General features: G+C 35.7%; 3 protein-coding genes across 5 annotated transcripts; 1 reads left to right on the top strand and 2 right to left on the bottom strand.

Moving 5' to 3' along the window:
- Positions 1-1,882: 1,882 nt before the first annotated feature.
- LOC138323757 (riboflavin-binding protein-like) lies at positions 1,883-3,023 on the bottom strand. Its single transcript, XM_069268581.1, has one exon. It carries the CDS (start codon positions 3,011-3,013, stop codon positions 2,414-2,416), a length of 600 nt encoding a protein of 199 aa, XP_069124682.1. The 5' UTR covers positions 3,014-3,023; the 3' UTR covers positions 1,883-2,413.
- Positions 3,024-8,909: 5,886 nt separating this feature from the next.
- On the bottom strand, positions 8,910-10,349 carry LOC138324559 (riboflavin-binding protein-like). The gene has a single exon (XM_069269610.1). It carries the CDS (start codon positions 10,308-10,310, stop codon positions 9,741-9,743), a length of 570 nt encoding a protein of 189 aa, XP_069125711.1. The 5' UTR covers positions 10,311-10,349; the 3' UTR covers positions 8,910-9,740.
- Positions 10,350-17,030: 6,681 nt separating this feature from the next.
- On the top strand, positions 17,031-23,048 carry LOC138323756 (transmembrane protein 220-like). Of its 3 annotated transcripts, none has more exons than XM_069268578.1 (7): positions 17,031-17,102; positions 18,074-18,243; positions 18,972-19,001; positions 19,282-19,342; positions 21,195-21,327; positions 22,078-22,143; positions 22,855-23,048. In XM_069268578.1, exons 2-7 carry the CDS (start codon positions 18,121-18,123, stop codon positions 23,003-23,005), a joined length of 564 nt encoding a protein of 187 aa, XP_069124679.1. In that variant the 5' UTR covers positions 17,031-17,102; positions 18,074-18,120; the 3' UTR covers positions 23,006-23,048. The 3 variants fall into 3 exon arrangements, with proteins under 3 accessions (XP_069124679.1, XP_069124680.1, XP_069124681.1); XM_069268579.1 differs by lacking the exon at positions 17,031-17,102 and adding an exon at positions 17,393-17,605; XM_069268580.1 differs by lacking the exon at positions 17,031-17,102 and adding an exon at positions 17,663-17,684.
- The last annotated feature ends 465 nt before the right edge of the window (positions 23,049-23,513 follow it).

Here is a 23,513-nt window from a genome sequence, read left to right as displayed (position 1 = left end):
CTGGACGCTGTGACAGCAAAGAAACGCGTACCGCCTTGAAATAAGAAGTCATCCGTTTGGTTTATTATCCCAATGACAGCCGTCATATCACCAAAGAAAGTATCATTGTTGAACACTCCGTTTCCCTAAAGAAATCCATTGGAAATCGCAAATGCAAGATGAAACCAGCTTCAATCATCTGGCTTTGAAAAAAAACCGGATTTATTTCGAAAGACACAAGACTCATGTTTGCAGTCATCAGCAACGAATCTGAACTTGTGATATTGTATTTTTTATCTTCTTTTTTTCTGATTTCGTTTTTCTTTGATATTATTAGCAATGTAATTCACTTGAGCACCTACCCCTGCAAGAATGGACAGCTATTTCTGTTGTCGCTATGCCGAGAAGTATCCCAACAACGTTTGAAAGGCCATAGAATACCTTTGGTCATTTTTTTCGGATTTCCTTTTCCTTCGATGTTATTAACGACGTAATTCATTTGAGCATCTATCCCTGCAAGAATGGACTTAGAATTCTGTTGTCACCTTTCCACAAGTCCATCGCCACATTTGAAGGGCCATAGTATGCCTTTACATTCATTTATTTCCCCGATAGTCAATGTAATGTTCCTTCACATATGTAAAAAATATTACCAACAAGTAAACCGCGTCAAATTAAATGGTAAAGACTATTGTTTTAATATGTTAATGAGCTCCTAGAGGAAGTTGAATTTTCGGGAAATATTTAGTTATTAGTACTAGACCCAAAGTTTCTGACAGTCTGATTCACTTATAGTATTTTGATAGTCGTTGTAGGTGCACAGGTAACGAAATATCTAGCGAATCTGGTAAAGTTAGACCCTTCGGACTATTGATATGGTAAAGTTAGACCCTTCGGACTATTGATTTGGTAAAGTTAGACCCTTCGGACTATTGATATGGTAAAGTTAGACCCTTCGGACTATTGATATGGTAAAGTTAGACCCTTCGGACTATTGATTTGGTAAAGTTAGACCCTTCGGACTATTGATATGGTAAAGTTAGAACCCTTCGGACAATTGATCTGGTAAAGTTAGACTCTTCGAACACTTGATCTTTTGATCTTGTAAAGTTAGACCCTTCGGACAATTGATCTGGTAAAGTTGAGAATCGCGCCCAGTTATTCAAAAGCTGAGTAGGCTATTAATATTCAAATCATAACAAAATGATCTCTTGTAAAACTAACGTAAACAATTCATAAACCTTTGTGAGATTTCATTCTTTGCCTACGTGCCATTTTTAGGGAAGATATCACAAATTTTGCAGCAAATAACGAGACATGAAAAAATGTATAATGTGAATTGTGAATTGGACAGTCACAGAGTCATTTTGTGAACAACCGGGCCCAGATAATCAGAACCCTTTGGACTATTGAGAATCTGGTAGTCAGAACCATTCCGACTAATTAGATGCTTAATATACAAATGTATAAATGTGTATACATCAACTGTACATTACAAGTACGAATATTTCGTGTTTAAACATGTTACATAGCTTCAAGAATACCAATCCCTATACATTTTCCTATATAAATAGGGTGTATTTCGGACAATCAATACTCTGTAAAAAAAACTTGGCTTGTCATCCATGCAACATTCGAAATACATGTAACATGCAACATTAGAATCAATGTTCCTGACTATTTCCACTTTCAGATACAGTACCACAGGCTTTTGAGACTGTAGTTATACAGATCCCTGGAACTATAATTATAAGTCAGTAATGTACAATCGCATAGAGTTCTACGTGTCCTTTTTTGTAACTATAGAATCAGCTAATACAACTCTGACATGAAAAATTATTATTGTACAAAACTGAATGGAGGAGTACGACTGTTGAATAAATAATTAACGGAGAAATATAACAGTATTTTATATGATTTAATGTAATATTAACACGCATTGTAAAAACAGAATGGTTGATATGGAGTGAACTATCAATATGAATTTATATAGGCCTATACACCTTCTTTATTGTAAGTTATAGAAGTTATAGACTACCAATAACTAATAATTAAACTTAATAATATCAAATATTAAAAATCAATTTTAGAAAATCGTTGTAAAACCAACATTAAAAATTATATCACAACTCTTGGCTACATATATACACACACGCACGCTACATCATTGAACAATGTCTTGGCTCGAAGTCTCTGTTTATCGATTCCAGATCGGCCGTGTGTTGAGCACACAGACTTGGTTCCATATTGATTTTTCTCCTGATGAGCTAACTGTACAAAATTGTAATAGAAATATTGCTTCTGGAAATAGTTTTTAAATAGTACAGTTTATCCGTTTTGATATGCTCGAGGTTCATTTTCGGGTCTCCTGGTTTGATTTTGGTTATGTTAATACTGTTGTTGTTTTGAATCAATGGAGCAGTGAACACGTTGGCTACAGTGGGTATAACACCAAACTAAACATGATCATTGTCGATACAAACATGGCGGGATGTTCCCAATAAACATGTCCGGAACCTTGGCCACTTGTAGTGTCCTTCGATTTGTCGAAAAAGAAACAGTTTTTCTCTTCTCTCGTGTTGACTTTGTATGATCTACTTTTACAGAAATCCCTCCCGTTGGTATACAGTTGATTTACTCTAGAGCCTTTCAGAATAGCCGTCCCACAGGCAACGTACCATTCATCACAGAAGTCCTCACATACCCACAGGTTTTCCTGTATATAAAAAAGATTCTGCGTAGGTGCACATATATAGCACATCAGGTAATTCGTGTATTGTTGACAGGCTGGGGATGCTCCGGGAAGACTTTTTACCTGTCCAAACGTCTCGGCTATCTCCTCTTGCATGCAGCAACTATTCTCTTTGAACCATGTACAGTTTTTCAGCGTTGGTTGTGGCTTCGGTGCTCTGTTATTAAAGAAAGAACAATATTCCAGCACTTCTGCTTCCGAACATGCGACCATGACAAATGTAAAAGCGAAAGTCGCTAAATATCCATACATCCTGGCGTTTGTCAAGTCACCATCGAGCATACAATAAACTCCCAGCGTCAGCAGACGGAACCAGTGCCTTGGCACATCGATATTTCGAATCGTTGTGCAAGTAAAATGTAGCGGAAGAATTCGCGTTTTGAAGAAGAGTTTAGTGTTTGGCGGGATACAACTAGTTTTTTAAAATATTTATTTTACCACCCCTAAATCATTACTTTGGGTCTTTTTGACGATGTGAAAAGCTCTAAATTTGAAGCCGATGCCCGGAAGAGAGCCTATCCAGAGACTGATCATCCTCGATATTCCAGGGATTACTTTCACGGTCGTTGATTTATATCCACCCATAGTCTATCGCATATTAAAACTGAATTCGGGAGAAAAGAATAACCAATCACAGGTCTGCAGAGATTTTCATTAATGTACATCAAACGAATCGAATAAGACGGGTACACTTTGATTGACTGTGTTGATTTAAATTTGGGCGTTGCTCTTGATTAACTTCCAATAAAAACATTCGGACACAAAGGATTCTGTAAAGGAGAAACGCCTCAAACAATGGAATAGTCAAGATAATGAATTGTTCGAGGCCCGTAACTCGTATTTCAAACATGGCACAGAATGTCCCTGGTACTTTCCACTATTACACTGAGTATTGTTTAACTATTCCACAGCTCCAGGTTAACCCTAACTACATATTTAAACCTTGAGAAATATTCATGATTCATATCATTATCTCACTCGGAGAACAAGGCTCATGATTTGCATGATTTTTTTAAAGATCCATGCACGGTACTATACGGTACTCACACTGAAACATTTACTCAGTTTAGTTTTCACTGTTCAACATGGAGGACCATAAATATGTAACTCTGTATCCAGATTTAACACAGTAGTGATGATTTGTGGATATACAATGTAAATATGAAGTGTTTGGGCAAAAATCTTTCCCAGTGCAGCACAGGCCTTAGAGGGAGCTAATCAAAATATAGGGAGAAAAATAAAATAAAAACATCTATTTTTCCCACATATACACACAAAAATAGTGAAATCATGTGGCAAAAGAGTGTGTTTTTCCTTCGGAAATATCTTCATGAAAGGTGTTGGGATGTAAAGTTTTGAAGATGCCATTTTTATGGAATATGAAGTGATTCAGATATACGAAATATGGAAAAAATCATGTCAAACATCTGGGTTTTTTTTTCATTTTCGCAGAAAATTCAGCATTTGTCTCATGGAATTAATCTTAATATTCTTTTTTTCTGGATCTGTTAAAGTTAATTCTTTTCTGGGTTAAGGATACAGTGGCTGTGAAAGAAATGATAAAAAAAATTTTCGGAATGAAGTGATGAAAATTGTATATATCAGTTTTATGAAAATAAATCACGACAACGTTGACAAGTTAATCTTTATTCCATTTTTCCGTGGATTTAATAAATGAGGATGTATTTCTGACTACATGCTAAGACATGTTCACTAGTCAATACTTTTACCTGCAACTGTGGAAAATTTACCTTTTCCCGTGAAATAGTTCACAAACTATTCCACAGCAAAAGGTAACTATTCCACAGTAGTAGTTGATAATAGTAGACTTTGCACCGACTATACCTCAAGCTTTAAAAATAGATGACATCACATCCATGTTTCAAATATGGATACTGTGATACAAAGGGCTTGATGATCTAATAAAACCTTTAGAACAGCTAAAGTTCGATCAAAATGACCTGACTAGCACCAAATGACGATATTCTATTAATAGCACCGCCTAGAAGTAACACGACATCCAAACGGTCTGTGGTTCCAAAGCCTTCGTCATATCATCAAAGAAAGTATAACTATTGAACACTGCGTTTGCCGGAAAGAACAACCCTCGGGAATCGCATCTGGAAGATGAAACAACTTCAATCGTCTTGCTTTGCAAAAAGACTGATTTATTTTGAAAGACACAAGACTCATGTCTGCAGTCGTCAGAAACTAATTTGAACTTGAGATATTTCTTTCAAGTGTATGTCATCAACGATGTCACTCATTTGAGCGCCTTGGTCCTACAACTTTTGAAATGCTATAGAATACATTTAGATTAATTTAATTTGCCCAGATATAAACAATTTGCCAGTAAGTAAACCACATCAAATCAAATGACTATTATCGTAATTCATAATATTTTCAAGGGTTCCCTAGAGGAAAGTAAACCATAAGGAAATGTTGAGTGTACTAACCCGAAAGTTTCGGACAATCTGGGACACTAAGTCTTTTGTCAGTGGTTGTCAATCCACAGACAACGAAATATTTAGCGAATTTGGCCAGTTCCCATCTAGTTTTACTTGGAATGGCAATGTGAGAGGGTAGAGACATTGCGATATTATTATTATTATTTGTCTTTTTTTGAGGGGTGCGTTTTTCGTTTTAACACTTTATTTGTTGTAAGAACATCTTTTATTTGTGTTCTTCTTTAACTCTAGTTCTCTCTCCAGTTTCGGAGCGACAAAAATGTTTTTTTCGGTGGCGGCAAATTAACTTCACCCTCATGGTCGACTCTAACAATGCCTATCTCGCCATTTGCAATTTTCTGGAAAAGGGCTAAGGACCAGGGTCCTCTAAAGAAAATTGTGAGTATATATGGATATAAGAGGAATATGAGAAGATGCTGCAAAAGTAATTTCACTATGATTTGTCTGAAACGAAACAGATGACAGGGGTGTACCTGGTGTACCAGCTATAGTTACAAATTAACAAGACATAGATGGAGCTGGGAAATCGCCCAGGTTGTTCGAGCAAAGTGGATACAGGAGGAGCCAGAGATGATGAAGAAATCGGTAATGTAGGTGAAAACGAAACGGGTGGCAAATGCGTGTCAGTTGAAGTAGCAGATGGCTGGTGTAGAGGAGTTGGGGGACAAATTCAAATACTGAACCGACTATACAAGTATTGGAATGCTCGTAAAAACTTGGGTCATGCGTGCCTGAAAACAGAAGTTTCACCTCTCTGATCCTGGAATAAATGCTAAAAAGTCACAGTACGGTCTCTTGTATTTGTTTTAAACCGGTCTTGAAATAACATCGACATGCAAATTTCAATATGTGCATGTTTTAAGGTCAAATTGCATTACTTAGAAATATAAGTTATCTTGTATAATCAAAAGAATATACAGTTTAGTGTATAATTGGTATGTTTTGGATCTGCATTGCTCGGTGAACATCTTGTCTTGTCATAAATACGCCATTGTGATATGCATTCCATAACAATAAATCAATACTCTCGGCCATCTGTGGCTTTAAGAAGTTCATGTAAAGTGACTATTACAAACGGTTAAGTTTTTTTATGGTATTACTTAATGCTACTTTGACTTTGGTGCAAAATGGGTTGAGAAATACGTCTGCTAAAATTTAATGTAAAAATTAGCGGAGAATTAAAAGCAGTATTCCACATGACTTAATGTAACAGACTTTGAACAGCTTCTGGGCAATATGGACATCGCTGTTACAAATGTACACCAGTTACCTCCAGAAGTGCCTGGCTTTCTGAACATTATTGATTGTAGATTTGAATCGTTCGGACACAGCGATGCACGAATTCCGATTGAGTTGAAAATGAGGATGCATTCGGTCGAATCGCGATCGTGTGGAAATCCCTAAAGGTATCTTCTCTCATAGGGGTATCGGTGATGTTTGTGTATTGGGAGATTTGATGCCGTCGACTAACCTGTCGATGGTTCTTTACCAGGAGACGCTCCAGACATAGATGGAGCTTGGAAATCGCCCAGGTTGTTCGAGCAAAATGGATACAGGAGGAGCCAGAGATGATGAAGAAATCGGTAATGAAGGTGAAAATGAAACGTGTGACAAATGCGTGTCAGTTGAAGTAGCAGATGGCTGGTTTGGAGGAGTTGGGGGACCAATATCAGATACTGAACCGACTACAGAATTATTGGAATGCTCGTGCAATATTGGGCCATGCGTGTCTGAAAACAGAATGAGCAAAAAATGCCATAATCATAACTATCAAGAATTTATGTAATACTATGATGTGCTGGGCAATGTTAAGATATATACTTATCAAATGAATATAAGTACCAAACTGAAATGTCGTATCGCTCTGCCGGGTAATCAAGCACCATTATAATAAGTTTTTACAGGAAAGATTTACATGAAATGTCACCAGGAAATGTCGAGTCTATAATTGTTGGTTTTACACAGGAAATGTCAACAGTCTACAATTTTAGGTTTCATAGGGCAGCAGCACTGTCCCCAAAATCAGTCTGGTTGTTACCATCGTCAAGAGCACGTAACATCTCTCCTACACCGGCTCACTGCCTATGATATCCAGCTTGTTCCTGTTGTTGGTAACTTAACCATGCCATTCGTTAAGCTGTCTTTAAATATATCAACCAGAAGAATTGACTCTTTACTTCTGACCGGCTACATTTAAAGTTTGTGATAAGATTATGCAAAGCTGCTGAATTGGGGAATGCTACCAACAGAGTAAAGTCACTTCGAATACATCTTCGATACTTCAGGGGGTTCCGATCATTTACGATCGCTACACATCTGGACTATCTCATAGTAAAACTGAAGGCAGCTCATAGGAAAAAATCTGAACCAATCACAGGCCTGCGAAAAAATCATTTAAGACTACAGAGAGAACGGCGCCCAACTTCAAAGCCACAGTCGACCACAATGTACCGTTAGACGGCTCTCAAATGTAAATCAAAGGCCTAAATTACCTTTACTGTTCTGCAGTCTCCAGTTCTACTATGAGATAGTCCAGGGGTGCAGAAATCGTAAGTTATCGAAACCCCTGCAGTATCGAGGATGATTTGAATATATGTAGCTCACTATGATACGAATAGGAGAAACACCGAAAACTATGGAATAGTCAAGATAATGAATTGCTCTTGACTATTTCACAGTTTGAGGTGTTTCTCATACTTAAAACATGGCACTGAATGGGGCCGCGGTGGCCGAGTGGTTAAGATGTCCCGACATATTACCACAAGCCCTCCACCTCTGGGATGCGGGTTCGAATCCCATGTGGGGCAGTTGCCAGGTACTGACCGCTGGCCGGTGGTTTTTCTCCGGGTACTCCGGCTTTCCTCCACCAACAAACCTGGCACGTCCTTACATGACCCTGGCTGTTAATAGGACGTAAAACTAAACAAACCAAACCAAACATACTTAAAACATGGCACTGAATGTCACTGGTACTCTCCAGTCTCCACTATTACACTAGGTATTGTTCAACTATTCCACAGCTCCAGGTTAACCCTTACTGCCTATCCTTACTGAGACCTATTTGTGATTCTTTTATTTACTTCACTCGGAGAACAAGGTTCATGATTTGCATGATTTTTTTTGAAAGATCCATGTACGAGTACTATATGGTACTCACACTGAAATATTTACTCAGTTTAGTTTTCGCAGCTCAACATGGAGGACCATAAATATTTAGCTCTGTAGATTTATGGATATAAATTTGAGGTGATTTGGGAAAAAATCCTTTTCCATCCATCACAGGCCTTAAAGGGAAGAAAAAACAACCAAAGATTCCCCCAATATTTTGGATATATATATATATAGATACACAAAATATCATGTAGCAAAATAGTGTTTTTTTTTAAGTATTCCTTTGGAATTATTATCTTCTTGAAAGGTGTTGGGATGTAGATTTGTTTGATTGATGCCAATTTTATGAAATATGAAGTGATTTGGATATACAAAATATTGATAAAAAGCAATGCAAGCATCCGTTATTTCATTTGGGCAGAAAATTCTTCTCTCTTCTGGATTTGTTCAAGTGAATTCTTTTCTGGGTTATGGACACAATGGCTGTGAAAGAAAGTGATGAAAATTGTATACATATATATATACATTTGTATGTATATTGGTATTATGAAAATAAGTTTACAAATACTTCACAATAACGTTGACATACCTGGGTTGATCTTTAATCCATCTCTCCGAGGATTTAATGAATGAGGATGTATTTCTGACTACATGCTTAGCTATGTTCACCAGTCGCTACATTCATCTTCAACTGTGGAATAGTTACCTTTTTCCGTGGAATCTTTCACAAACTATTCCACAGCAAAAGGTAACTATACCACAGTAGTAGGTGATAATAGTAGACTTTGCTCTGACTATACCTCAAGCTATAACAATAGATAACATCACATCCATGTTTTAAATTACCTTAATCAATGTTAATGCAACACTGACATGAAATATTATTCTAGTACAAAATGGGTTAAGGGATTCGATAATAAAGAATCAACGGAGAAATAAAAACAGGATTTTATATAATCCAATGTAATATGTACATGCATTGTGAAAACAACAAAAAATTATGATAATTGGGAGAGCTAACTATATGAATATACATATGCATTTGGCATTAATTAAATTTAAAAATTGATATTAGAAAATCGTTGTAAAACGAACATAAAAACCTACATCACAACCCTTTCTACATGTACACACACCTACATTATTGAGCAATGTTTTGGCTCGAAGTCTGTTTATTGATCAAAGGCCAGTCGCGTGTTTGGCACCATATTGATTTTTTTTCTAATGAAGGTTTCCGTGCACAAAGTTGTACTTTTATAACAGAAACATTGCTTCTGGAAATATTTCATAATATCGGGCGAAAGATTTTTAGTAGTGTATTTCAGCCGTTTCGTGATGCTTCAAGTTCATTTCAGGTGCTTTTTTCGGTTATACTTTTCTTTTTTGGATCGATAAATGGAATGGTAAACACACCAACACACACACGCTGGCTACAGTGGGTATAACACCAAACTAAACATGATCATTGTCGATACAAACATGGCGGAATGTTCCCAAAAAACATGTCCAGAACGTTGTCCGCTTGTAGTGTCCATCGATTTGTCGAAAAAGAAGCAGTTTTTCTCTGCTATTGTGTTGACTTTGTACGATCTACTTTTACAGAAATCTCTCCCGTTGGTATACAGTTGATTTACTCTAGATCCTTTCAGAATAGCAGATCCGCAGGCACCGTACCAAGCATCGCAGAATTCCTCACATACCCACAGGTTTTCTTGCTTATAAAAGAAATTCTGGTAGGGTGCACAAATATAGCACATCAGGTAATTAGTGTATTGTTGACAGGCTGGTGATGCTCCGGGAAGACTTTTTACCTGTCCAAACGTCTCGGCTATCTCCTCTTGCATGCAGCAACTATTCTCTTTGAACCATGTACAGTTTCTCAGCGTTGGTTGTGGCTTCGGCGCTCTGTTATTAAAGAACGAACAATATTCCAGCACTTCTGCTTCCGAACATACGACCATAACAAATGTAAAAGCGAAAGTCGCTAAATATCCATACATCCTGGCATGTGTCAGGTCACCATCGATCACATCAATAATCCCCCAGCGTCAGCAGCCGGAACCAATACTATGTACGATATTTCGAATTGTCATGCAAGTAAAATATGGCGGAAGAATGTCGCAGTTTGAAGAGGCGTTCGATGTTTGGTGGGATTACACTATCATTTTGACTTGCTTTAGAATCTTTGTTTAATCGATTATGTTAATATTGCCACCCCTTTCATAGAAATGCAATTAGCTCTAGGGACCACGGGAATACGAACAATAGTTACAATTTGCTATCATAGTGCCTTATGATAAATCCTAGACGTACCTAGAGGTAGTTTTTTAACTGTTTTAGTTTAAACAATATTTATTCAAATATATACATACATATACACCAATACATACAGACAGCTAGGATGGGAAAACAAGCTTAGAGCTTATACTAATTCCTCTCCTGAAAAAAAAAGCACGGCGTTTTGACATGGACATATACACAATAACAGAACAACCAGTGAGACAATACATTTATACTTAAGTAGAGATATTTCTCTCTCTCTCTATATATATATATTTTTTTGGTAGTACATTAAGTGTTTAATATAGAAATATACTGTCAATAGACAATTAATTTTATAGTTACTTTTCAATTACTTTTCTATATGATTTACGTATACGTCTACTGCAGACATTTAAAATAATAATTTTGTGATAGTAAATGTAAAGTTATAATTATGAATTAATTATGTAGTTTGACAAGTTATATTGATTGAAACCCCAGTGAAAAAAAGAAAACTATACAAGGTATGAATTACTAAAATCTTTTACTGTAAAAGATGAACTTCTGTACCGAAACAAAAATTTCCTCGTTCATTTTATTTTCAAATGAAGGATCACCCCATAAAAGGATATTTAAATCGTCAACGATATTATATTTTGTGAATATACCAGAGAGATATTGGTGCCTAATGTCAGCATATTTGATGCAATTGAACAAAAAATGAAAGGAATCTTCTATTATAAAACCACATGCACAACGAGGCGAATCTATAAGATTTTTACTGTAAAGATGTTGGTTTAATATACTGCATTCTAGACGCAACCGAGCATGAAGTATTTGGTCTGATCTATTACCTGTGTTAAAATAGCTAATCGGTGTTCTTGTGATTTCAGTTTCAAAGTAGTTTTTGAGAACCTTAATAGAGGAATTTTCTCTTATATCTAATGGAAGTTCATTCCATGCACGAGTCGATGAAGGTAAAAAAGATTCATAATATAAATTTGTCCTTGTGCGAATTGTTTGATGCATATCTGATCGTCTAGTGTTGTATGTATGAATTGCGGTTGGTCTAGGGGGTAATATGGAGGAAAGATATGTTGGCGATGTGTTATGAACCATTTTGTGATATTGTAAAAGTTTATGTTTTCTACGACGTTCGAATAGCTTTTCCCATTGTGTGTCTTTATAAAGTAACTCTATTTTCGAAAGTTTGGTCCCCCTGTTATAATTCGGGCCGCTTCTGTTTGAACATTTTCTAACCTATCAATTAAGTATTTTGGTATATTGAAACTGTTTTAAATTGTTTTTAACCCAGCCTCCCAAAATGACATAGAATAATCCATGGACGTCTGTATATGTTTACTGCAACCTAACATTTATCCATTTCAAGACGTTCTCATCAAAAGTAAACTTTGTCCTTTCCTGTTGGTCATATTCGAAAAACCTTTCGTTATTAAACTTATCAAGTATTAGCTTCCCAAAAGGTTTAGTGGGCTACGCGGAAGCTTAACCATTTGGTTGTAAAGAATATGGAAATCAAACAACGATATGATGATATTGCTTAGCAATTTCAAATGTTGGATATGAAACCACGATCCGCGGGGTGTTTTGTCCAATTTGGTACAGAACACGCGTTCTATGTTGTAAAACGAAGTAAAAACAAGTCACGCTTATACATTATATGTACCTCATTCATGCCATTGGTCGAAAATATATAATTGTGTTACGGGTAACTAGTGATCACATGATTGAATGTTTACTTCCAAATATAGTGATTTCTCTGACCTGGTATTTACTATATATAATTTGGTCTTTTGACGGAGATCTTACGTTCTTTGTTATATATTCATCTGTTCTGAAAGCTAAAGCAGGTAAATATATATAAATTTAGAATTGCACGAATTTAGCCGGGAGTAGCCGATCTTCACTGATCCTAGATTAGACGGTTAGACCGATTGAATTTGTCAATTCGCATAATATCATTTATAGATAAAACGTGGAAATGACAGCTTTATAAGTCATATCAGTCCATTATTTACGGTAAAACAGTACTTATGTGCAAGTCAAAATGATATGCATGCAATATATAATAACATTTTCATGTCAAAATATTTTCAAATAAATCATTTTTTCCGAAAAATGGCAAGCAAACTATCACTATATTTGGAAGTAAACACACAATCACGTGATCACAAGTTACCCATAATACATTTCTATATTTCGGCCAATGGGATGAATGAGGTATAACCACGTGACTTGTTTTACTACGTTTTTACTACAAAAATATATGCAAATAGTGCCAAAAACATATTTATACCTCCCACTCTCTACTTTCTCTGTGTACTTTAACTCTTCCTACTCTATTTCCTATCCCGTAAACAAAGTTATATTATTCGTGGAGGTACGTTGAGTCCTTAAACTTAAGCCTTATATTTATTAAATTCATAAAGTGGTTCCCGACTATGGAGGTAAAACCACGTCCCGGACGGATTTTTAGCCCAAAGGTTGAACCTGTAATGAAAGTTTGTCACCGTATGCCTTTTTGTAAGTGTAGCGGAGGTGTAAATAATTTTATACATGTATATGGACAGGGCAAGCTAACAAGTTAAACTGGTATCCCAATGTGCATTGTACGGTGGCTGATTTATGCCATTTCGTCTTTTCGTCTTTTCGACCCGAGAAGACGAAAACTAAATATCTTAATTCTCGTCTTTTCGTCTTTTCGCCCCGAAAAGACGAAAATTAACAAATTTAAATTTCGTCTTTTCGCGGCGAAAAGACGAAAAGACGAAAAGTCAAACACGAAAAGACGAAAGTGAAGCACGCTAATTAGCGCCTTTAATTTTCGTCTTTTCGCCTTCAAAAATCTCGTCTTTTCGTCTTTTCGCCCCGAAAAGACGAAAAATTAACAAACCTTAATTTTTCGTCTTTTCGTCTTTTCGCCTGAAAAAATACAAATTACAGATATACTTTGTCATCTATCATATACGACGGAGATTATAATGTAATTTCTAATGTAAAATTATGATGAAGACCATGTCATGTATGTAGTCAAAATGTGTTTTCAAATAATACACAGTACCTTGTACCTACTGATTGACTGTTATAATTAACTGTATTTGAGCAATTTCTTGGTACAAGTCCTTTCCTTTAAACTCAAAGTCTTCACGAGTTGTCTTTCATAAATTATTTTGTTAACAAGTTTATCCGTGGTTCAAACGCTTTCAAATAATACCCGCCGACAACTTTTTTTTCCAAGTTGTGTAGGGGAGGCAACTCCTGTAAGTGCTATGTTTAGCATCTTAAGTTCATTATGGTCCTTACATATACACGGCAATGTTTTGATAAGCGTAATTGCTAAAGAGGGCGATTAGAACACAAAAAATAAGATATTAATGAATTTTAAAAAAATGTATCAATCACGCTAAAGGATTTGCGGAATGATGAATCTGTTAGTGGCACGTGGCATATGCCACGTGTGAGAAATCTACGTAACTGCTGTAAACAAACATGTTGACTTCTGTTTTAAAACTTCTAATCTTAGTTATTGATGAAGATACTTGTAATACTATCAATTTAATAAATCGATTGTTATCATAAACTACTTTGATGCTTCTATATTGAACAATTAAGTCAATATTAAGATAAAAAGATTTCAAAATGACTTCCACACCAGACCGGAAGGCGAAAAGACGAAAAGACGAAAATTAAGGTTTGTTAATTTTCGTCTTTTCGGGGCGAAAAGACGAAAAGACGAAATTTAAGGTTTGTTAATTTTCGTCTTTTCGGGGCGAAAAGACGAAAATTAAGGTTTGTTAAATTTCGTCTTTTCGGGGCGAAAAGACGAAAAGACGAAAAGACGAAAATTAAGGTTTGTTAATTTTCGTCTTTTCGGGGCGAAAAGACGAAAAGACGAAATTTAAGGTTTGTTAATTTTCGTCTTTTCGGGGCGAAAAGACGAAAAGACGAAAATTAAGGTTTGTTAATTTTCGTCTTTTCGGGGCGAAAAGACGAAAAGACGAAAAGACGAAAATTAAGGTTTGTTAATTTTCGTCTTTTCGGGGCGAAAAGACGAAAAGACGAAATTTAAGGTTTGTTAATTTTCGTCTTTTCGGGGCGAAAAGACGAAAAGACGAAAATTAAGGTTTGTTAAATTTCGTCTTTTCGGGGCGAAAAGACGAAAAGACGAAAATTAAGGTTTGTTAATTTTCGTCTTTTCGGGGCGAAAAGACGAAAAGACGAAAAGACGAGAATTTTGAAGGCGAAAAGACGAGAATCAAAGTCGCTAATTAGCGTGTATCACTTTCGTCTTTTCGTGTTTGACTTTTCGTCTTTTCGTCTTTTCGCGGCGAAAAGACGAAATTTAAAGTTGTTAAATTTCGTCTTTTCGCCCCGAAAAGACGAAAAGACGAAAATTAAGGTTTCTTAATTCTCGTCTTTTCGGGGCGAAAAGACGAAAAGACGAAAAGACGAACTGGTATCCCAATGTGCATTGTGTACCTGGATCTATACATTATTTCTCGTGAGTTTTGTCTTACACGTGTGTCTGTGTTTCCTGTGTCGTGATTGGCTGTCTAGTTTCGGCAATTGGATAACCGGAACATGGACGTTAAGCCCCATATCAATTAATCAATATGCGTCTTTGCATTCATGAAACAAGTTTTTTTTATGAAAACCATAATTTTATTTCTTTGTTACTGTTAAAAAAGTTGTTTGCGGTGGGTATTTCAGAAGGACGTGGAGACTATACATTGACTTACTGAGTTTCGGTGTAATAAACAATAGATCCCAGAGGGATCTTGGCGCCCACCAAAGAATGATCTATGTCTGACAAACGAAAGAGGGATCTTTTCTCTGCTTTTCAAACTTTAACTACGTATTAATACATATGAAATCTGAGATCCTTTGAGTACTTTTTGAGATATATAACATTAGCAAACTTCAATTATCAAAATCCAAGATAGCTACCTGTCGCCCATCTTTTTGACCGATCAGTCCGAAAATGCAATATGCACAACTAAGGTCCTAGGGGAACTTATATGTTGATCAATCGGTCCAAAAATGTAGTATGCATAACTATACCCCTAGAGGAACCTGCACGTGCAATTTGACACATATCCCTTCAGTACTTTCTGAGAAATAGCGGTAACAAACTTCAATTGTCAAAATCCTAAATGGCGTCCTGTCGGCCATTTTGTTCACCGATCAATACCAAAATGCAATATGCATAACCAGGGAACTATGGGACCGTGCACATGAAATTTGAGACAGCTCCCTTCAGTTTTTCCCTTTTTGGGAAATAGTGGTAAATCTTATTGACGAATTGGTCCCAAAATGCAATATGCACAAAAGGGGCCCTATGAGAACCTACATATGAAATTTGAGAAAGATCCCTTCAGTACTTTCTGAGAAAGAGCGGTAACAAGAATTGTTAACGGACAGAATGACGGACCACGGACGAAAAGCGATTTGAATAGCCCACCATCGCTAAAATTGAAATTTTCACGGCTACTAAATTTCGCGGTCTGCATTTAAAGTTAATCTGGAGGAGTTTAAACTTTTGCCGGTAAGTTGGTTGATTTTACAACACTTTTCAATAAAACTGATGTATATAGTATAGTAATTCGCGGATACAAATATTCGCGAATTTAGTTTGATCGCGAAATTGGTGACAGTGAATCGCACGCCAAAAAATGGTGGCTCGCAGTATACGAAAGCCGATCGATTTGACTCATTTTGGTAGAAGACAAAAAAAAATCGAAATCAGAAATTTAATTCCGATATGGAAATTAATAGAATGAAAAGTAATTAGGCTTGCTATACAGACGGTCATTCAAACATTTAAAAAAAATCATGAAATCGAAGAATAAGGCAAAACAAATATTTGTCTGTTTAGGGTTACATTGGCCAAAAAAAATAGGGTCGGTAGGTCGGCTTATTTTTATTTTTGTGTCTTTCACTCTAAAACAACGGCTAGAACCGGAGTCTGAGATCGAAATCCCAACTTTTGATTTCTTTTCTTTGTAGAAAAGTGGAAAAGGTCGAGGTTAAAAAATTAGGGTTGGTCGAGTAATCCTTAACAGACACACACATATATATATAAATATTAAGTAGTATCAATATATAGATAAATGTTCAAAACCGTTAAAAACTGATCAGAGATTATTAATTTGAAGTAACATTACCTTATTTTTTTTTTTTTTTGCCTAAAGATACATGTAATGTTACTTCAAGTTAATAATCTCTGATCAGCTTTTAACGGTTTTGAACATTGATCTATATATTGATATTACTTAAATCACGTTTTTAATAGTTTACAACTCCAAAATCGTTACTTTGGGTCGTTTCGATAATGAGAAAAAGTTCAATTTTGAAGCATGTGCCCGGTGAGAGCGCGGTTAAAAAATCCGAGTTAAATTCAGTCCGGTCGTTGGGTCCTATTTTATTATTTCGCACATGCGCACTAAATGTAAACAGATCATGTTTTTTCTGCAAGAAGCGGTCGCGTATGGAGGGGTTCATTATCACGGGTACTTCTAATTATATGTGCTTTAAACACTTAACATCTGACCAGTAACATATATATTAGTTTCTGTAGTGTTCCGTAAACATAATGCCATGTAAATTTAAAGCAGATTCTTTATCATTTTTCCCGTTAAAATATTGCGCATTATCACTTTGTGACTTCGCTAACTATATGTTATCAAGATCTGCGATAGCGCACGTATTAGTGAGCTGATCAGGCGTACACGACTCACAGAGGCGACTTCGGGGATTAATAATTTATGTTACATAAGTTGGAATTGACGGATGGTGATAAACTAAAGAAGAACAAGAATTAGCAGTGATCGGGATCTCTTTTACAATTATATGTATGAAGGATAACTTTTATACCGTCCCCATTCACACGCAAGTATAGCCACTCTGGCCCTGACACCAGACTTAGACATTATCATAGTTGTCTGGTTTAGCGCCAGAGCGCTCTACTACACGAAAAGGTGGAATTCGTCGACACCATTTGGTATCGGGACAGGTCATATACTATTCAGACTGATCATTGAGAAGTCATTTTAAAATTGCCACCAGGACCACCAAATATTCAGCACTGCATGGTGGTTCCTAATTTTAGTGAACCTTCTTGCTAACAATTGCATTAAACATGATGATAAATTGATCTGCTTTATCATATTTGTTGATTTTTATGTGGTCCAATGGACCACCAGCTTGGAATCTTGGTGGTCCTTCTGATATTTTGGTTTTCTCTCGCAACATATGCATGTTCACCACAAATTATGACCTCTGACATGTACAGTGTACATATATATTTCTGGAAGGTTTGGCAAAAGAAAGGGGTTATCAACAATAAGAAAGAGTTTGATCTAGGTTCGTTTTAAGAAAGACTTGCTGTTTTTAAATATTTCATTTGAATGAATGACCTTACCTTTACTCATTTTTTTTTCGATTATAAACTTTGTAATATTTGCCACCATTTTCGTTTCAGTTCCTCCTGAATTGTGAACCTATATTGTAGATTACAATTTTCAAGAGATGCGGTCTGTGATCCATATCCATCATAACATGCAGGATAAATCAAGCTCCCCCTCTACCTTGGTGTGGCAACTGATCAACATCATCATGACAATTTTCTTTAGTTTGGCTGCCTTTGTAAATGTAGGTACATGTATACCAGTATTATATATTGAGTAGGTATTTCAACTGGTATTGTGTAGACTTAAATACCTTGTATTTAGTATTTAAGTCCTAACAGACCATGGTTTTACTTTTTAGTTGTAGTATATAAGAAGAACTGGTAGTATTGTCATAATCAGCTGTATTACAAGGTGAAACAACTACATAAGATGTATTCTGATTGTTCAGGTAATCTAAAAGTAAAAGTAGCCCTTAATGTATCAGGATTTTGTCAATGATCAATGTTAATTATTCTCTCAACATAACAGAAAAGAAAATGATGAGATACATGTACATCCTCAATACTCCAGGGGCTAATAAGGCAGTTCAGGAGGCACAGGTAATTTGATTCTTTGAAGTACATTAAAGGAATTGAGTACATTTTGTTTGACTGTGTTGCTTTGAAGTTTGGCTGTTAATCTGTCTCTGTTATGTTCAAAGACAGTCTCTACAGGCCTGTGATTGGTCCTCCTTAACTGCCTTCAGTTTTACTGTGAGAGGGGTGGATAAAATGTCAGTGATAGTAACCCATTGAGTATTAAGGATGGTACATATACTGTAATTACATTGTATTTTTATGAAATTGTATAGCAATAATGTCACTTTTATCTTTACTTAGCTTCACAATGATTTAACTGTATGATATTTGTCAGTGCCCCATAAAAGTATACAGTGTGTATCATCTTGATTACTGGTATCATTTTTTACAGTTGAATGATGATGATTGGTACATCTGGGTGGTGAGTATGTTGTAATCAAAATGAGGTTTCAAGAAAATAAAGAAGAAAATGTTCCAATTTCATATAGAAATAGTTAAACAAATTGTTAAAGATATTGAAAACATGTTAAGAGCTGACCTAATTAAACTACATTATATTTATCATATATACGATAATTGCATCATTTTTAAGTTCTAAGATTTTGTAGCATGGTCACTCAATCAAAGGGTGCTCTTCATATCTATGATATGAAGATTTTCATTGTGTATACAATTATTTTCATTTTAATATACTTATCCAGCCAGGCTATGCTGTGCCGGGGATTCTCAGTTTGACAGCTGCAGTCAAGCCAAGTCTTACAAGTAAGGAATTTATATAACAATAACCATTATAATTTTTGTTCAGTGTATACGTAGAACAAATCTTAAGACACAGGATGAGTTTTGAATCATAAATCTTCCACTTTGGATGGCATAAAAATTTACATTTAACAATCCCTCAAAGACTTCCGAACATACATAATATTAAGGAGTTTATGAGTTCTTGAGAGGTCAAGGTCAATCATTCTAAGTTTGGTTATGAAGTCAAGGTCATTGATATAAAAGAAAAAGTACCTGTACATACCAGGAACATCTATATAGACCCATTCTGGTCACCTACTGTCAAACTATTTATCATTAGTACATTGTACAAGGTGTCCCATAAATTATGTTACACTTTCAAAATTAAATATTTTGTTGAATTCAGCACTTAAAGGGACAATTCATTCGACGAGAACATTAAAATTTGTATATATATCGGAAAACCCCCAGTTCTAATGGAAATTAGATCAGTCGGTTTTACTGTGATATGTCAGAACATCCCATGGTGGTGAAATGCGTGTGAAATGTTCAAACTCACTCGCTGTCCGCCATTACACATTGCGGTCGAATATCTTGTATGCCGAACCCAGTCCCTTGCTCGTAGAGTAATGCTACTTTTGTCTAGAACAGCTCAAATCGCTATGACAGAAGTGTGTTTACCTTATTAGGTGAATTGTCTTGCCTAAAAAATCATTATATCACCTCCACAGTGCTTATGTAGTTCATTTGTTTAACGTGCGTGACTTTGGCTCGGATATTGGTACAGCGTACATATTGTACCTGCTTAATCGTATTGATCAACGATTTGTAATTACAACGGCATCAATTAAAATACTAAACAATGACGTGGAATTTGTCAATATCTTATGTTATATATTTCATAAGAAATGTAGAACAATACATTTATGCCATATTTTGCTTCTTGGTTATGTAAAAGAATTAGCGTGAGTGAATTGTCCCTTTAAAGCACTAGGATTTCATCTCCATAAAGCCTGCAATCATACATTTCACATTTTGACTAACAAACAGCTTAAAAAACATACCTAAGTAATCTTAGCAACGATTTTCACAAGACACATTTTTTAATACTGTGGTCAAAACAAAGTTATCCTTGATTACATATCTTCATTTACCAAAATATCTATTTTGTAGTTCATGTATGTCAAAAGTAACAACAATTTGAAAGTGTAACTTGATTTATGGCACACCCTGTATTATATTCAAGCTTCTGATGGTAATAATTAACTGCTGCCATTAAGGCATCCTCGATACTCCAGGGGTTCCGATCACTTACGATCTCTACACCCCTGGACTATCTCATAGTGAAATTGAAGGCAGCTCAGCGGAAAACATTTGACCAATTACAGACCAGCAAAGATTACCTTTGAAGACTACAGATAGAGCGACGCCCAACTTCAAAGCCACACTGTCAACCACAGTGTACCATTATACGGCTCTTTTGATGTACATCAAAGGACTAAATTACCTGTTCTGTTCTGATGCCTCCAGTTTTACGATGAGAAAGTCCAGGGGTGTAGATATCGTAAGTGAACGGAACCACTGGAGTATCAAGGATGCCATTAAGGATGCACAATTACTCCATTCCATCCTTGATGGTGTTGTTAGCCGAAACCAGTCTTTAATTCTTCAGACTTCCGACTCTGTATATGAAAAACTTTTTTTTTTCAATCTTTTGTTTAAAAGCCATTTATTGCATGCTTTTGGTCTCTACCGAAAGTGAAATTGATGAAAATTTATAGATTTTGGAAAAAGACTAAAATCTTGTTAGTTAGTATTTGAGATTTTTAATGATTTTGTAAAATAATTGAGGTCTTACTTTTTTCCATTGTAGATGGTACAGTATGGGGCAGTATCGCCGTCGTTGACTTCACACTCTGCTGTGCCTACGCTGTGTACGCTGTAGTGTTAGCACTAGAAGCTATAGGTCATAAGGTAGCCAACCCACTACAACATGAGGAGGGCAGGTAATAAAATTGATCCAATAATGTGCCAAGTGTAGATTCTTATTTAGAAATGATAATTTCTGTAATCCAAATTATACAATCAAATATGTGCAGAAATAATAATTTGACTATATCAATGTTTATATATCAATCTCAAAATGAACACACTAGCATTTACTTTCATTTTAGTTATCATGATAATTGTTTCTTAAATTCTCTGGTTTTATAATCTATAATCAATTATGTTTCAATATTGTCATTTCACTTGGTTTTGTTTCCATATTACCACATGCTTTAATTTCCACTACAGAGAGATAGGAGATGTATTTATAATAATCTTTTGCTGTAATTTCCACTACAGAGAGATGGGAGGTGTATTATAATAATCGTTTGGCTTTGATTTTTAATACAGAGAGATGAGAGGTGTATTTATAAAAATGTTTTGCTTTTATTTCTACTACAGAGAGATTGGAGGTGTATTTATAATAATCTTTTGCTTTGATTTCTACTACAGAGAGATTGGAGGTGTATTTATAATAATCTTTTGCTTTGATTTCCACTACAGAGAGATGGGAGGTGTATTTATAATAATCTTTTGGCTTTGATTTCCACTACAGAGAGATGGGAGGTGTATTTATAATAATCTTTTGCTTTGATTTCCACTACAGAGAGATGGGAGGTGTATTTATAATAATCTTTTGGCTTTGATTTCCACTACAGAGAGATGGGAGGTGTATTTATAATAATCTTTTGCTTTGATTTCCACTACAGAGAGATGGGAGGTGTATTTATAATAATCTTTTGGCTGGGAATTTCTAGGTTCACAAATATTGGCAGGTAAGTTTGGCATAGACATGTGCACAATAACATCAGATGAATGAAAGTTTTTATAAGTTCGCATAAAGGAAGGTATGTCTGTTTTTGAAAAAAGAGTATGCATATGACATGATGAAATGGTATTTTCAAATCTTCTATTTATTATTCCAAAAATGTATAAGAATTCACGCTGATGATGAAACTTATAAGGTTCATTTAATATCCACAATGTCTCTTTTGTCCTTCAACCTTTGGTTTTCGTGTAGAATTGTTCGTATAAATGTGTTACATGATTATCTCCCCTTATTTTGATCAAGGTAGTTGTACCATAATTGTACCAGCTCTGTAGCATACATGTAATACACAGTCTTTCTATAAACTTTTTTACTGTATTAACTACAAGACTATCTCCCCTAGTTTTTGCTACAGATGTGAGTCCTGTGCATGTCACAACACTTTCCTGTATAACATGCATTATTTATGAGTTCTTTCTTTTGTGTTTGGAGCTTTGAATTGGTGGATAGAAAGCTTCCTGGTTAGATGATGAAACAATGGTAACAAAGACACATAAGATATAATTGTGGTTCTATGCCATATACCAAAACAATGTAAATTTCTGCACAAGGAAAATTCATGTTATACACCCAATTTATTATAAAATGTATTATACAGCCTCTGACAAATATATCACTGTCGCCATTTTATATAAAACCCTATTTTCTGTCCCTCCAGACCTGGTACAAGTGTCACCAACAAGAACCTGATGAATGCCCTGCTGCTGATGACCATCACACTGACCGTTCTGCCCTTGTTGACATGGTCGCTTTGTTTTGTCAGTGACTGGCATACCAAGCTGGCACACTGCAATAATATGTTCCAATAGTGACGATCTCGGATAGATATGTTTCCAACAAACTTAATGTCTCGTAGGTACCCCTACTATTCCATCAGCTGATATCTTAGGTATCAGTGTAACAAATGAGAATGTTAAACATATCTTACAATATGTAGGAAAGTTTTAGGAACTTATGGATATCTTTATCCATCCTCGATATTCCATGGATTACAACTGTCGTCATATCCACTCCAGGAATAAGCAAAACTGAAGACTCTGTGTGCAACTGCAGATGTACATCAAAAGAATCTTAATAACAGTATACTGTATGGCTTTGTAGTTGGATGTCACCCACTGTATAATGTATGGCTTTGTAGTTGGGTGTCACCCTCTGTAATAATGTATGGCTTTGTAGTTGGATGTCACCCTCTGTAATACTGTATGGCTTTGTAGTTGGATGTCACCCTCTGTAATACTGTATGACTTTGTAGTTGGGTGTCACCCTCTGTAATACTGTATGACTTTGTAGTTGGGTGTCACACTCTGTAATACTGTA

This window comes from Argopecten irradians, chromosome 5 (assembly GCF_041381155.1).
Source record: "Argopecten irradians isolate NY chromosome 5, Ai_NY, whole genome shotgun sequence".
Taxonomy (NCBI): domain Eukaryota; kingdom Metazoa; phylum Mollusca; class Bivalvia; order Pectinida; family Pectinidae; genus Argopecten; species Argopecten irradians.
The sequence above is the reverse complement of the archived record's forward strand: the minus strand, read 5'-3'. Positions and strand labels throughout refer to the sequence as shown.

Coding starts and splice junctions, on each gene's coding strand:
- LOC138323757 (XM_069268581.1), bottom strand. CDS start 3,013: ATGCTCGATGGTGACTTGACAAACGCCAGGATGTATGGATATTTAGCG.
- LOC138324559 (XM_069269610.1), bottom strand. CDS start 10,310: ATGTATGGATATTTAGCGACTTTCGCTTTTACATTTGTTATGGTCGTA.
- LOC138323756 (XM_069268578.1), top strand. CDS start 18,121: ATGCGGTCTGTGATCCATATCCATCATAACATGCAGGATAAATCAAGC. Junction 19,343..21,194: donor AGTCAAGCCAAGTCTTACAA/GTAAGGAATTTA, acceptor TTTCCATTGTAG/ATGGTACAGTATGGGGCAGT. Junction 21,328..22,077: donor CTACAACATGAGGAGGGCAG/GTAATAAAATTG, acceptor TTTCCACTACAG/AGAGATGGGAGGTGTATTTA.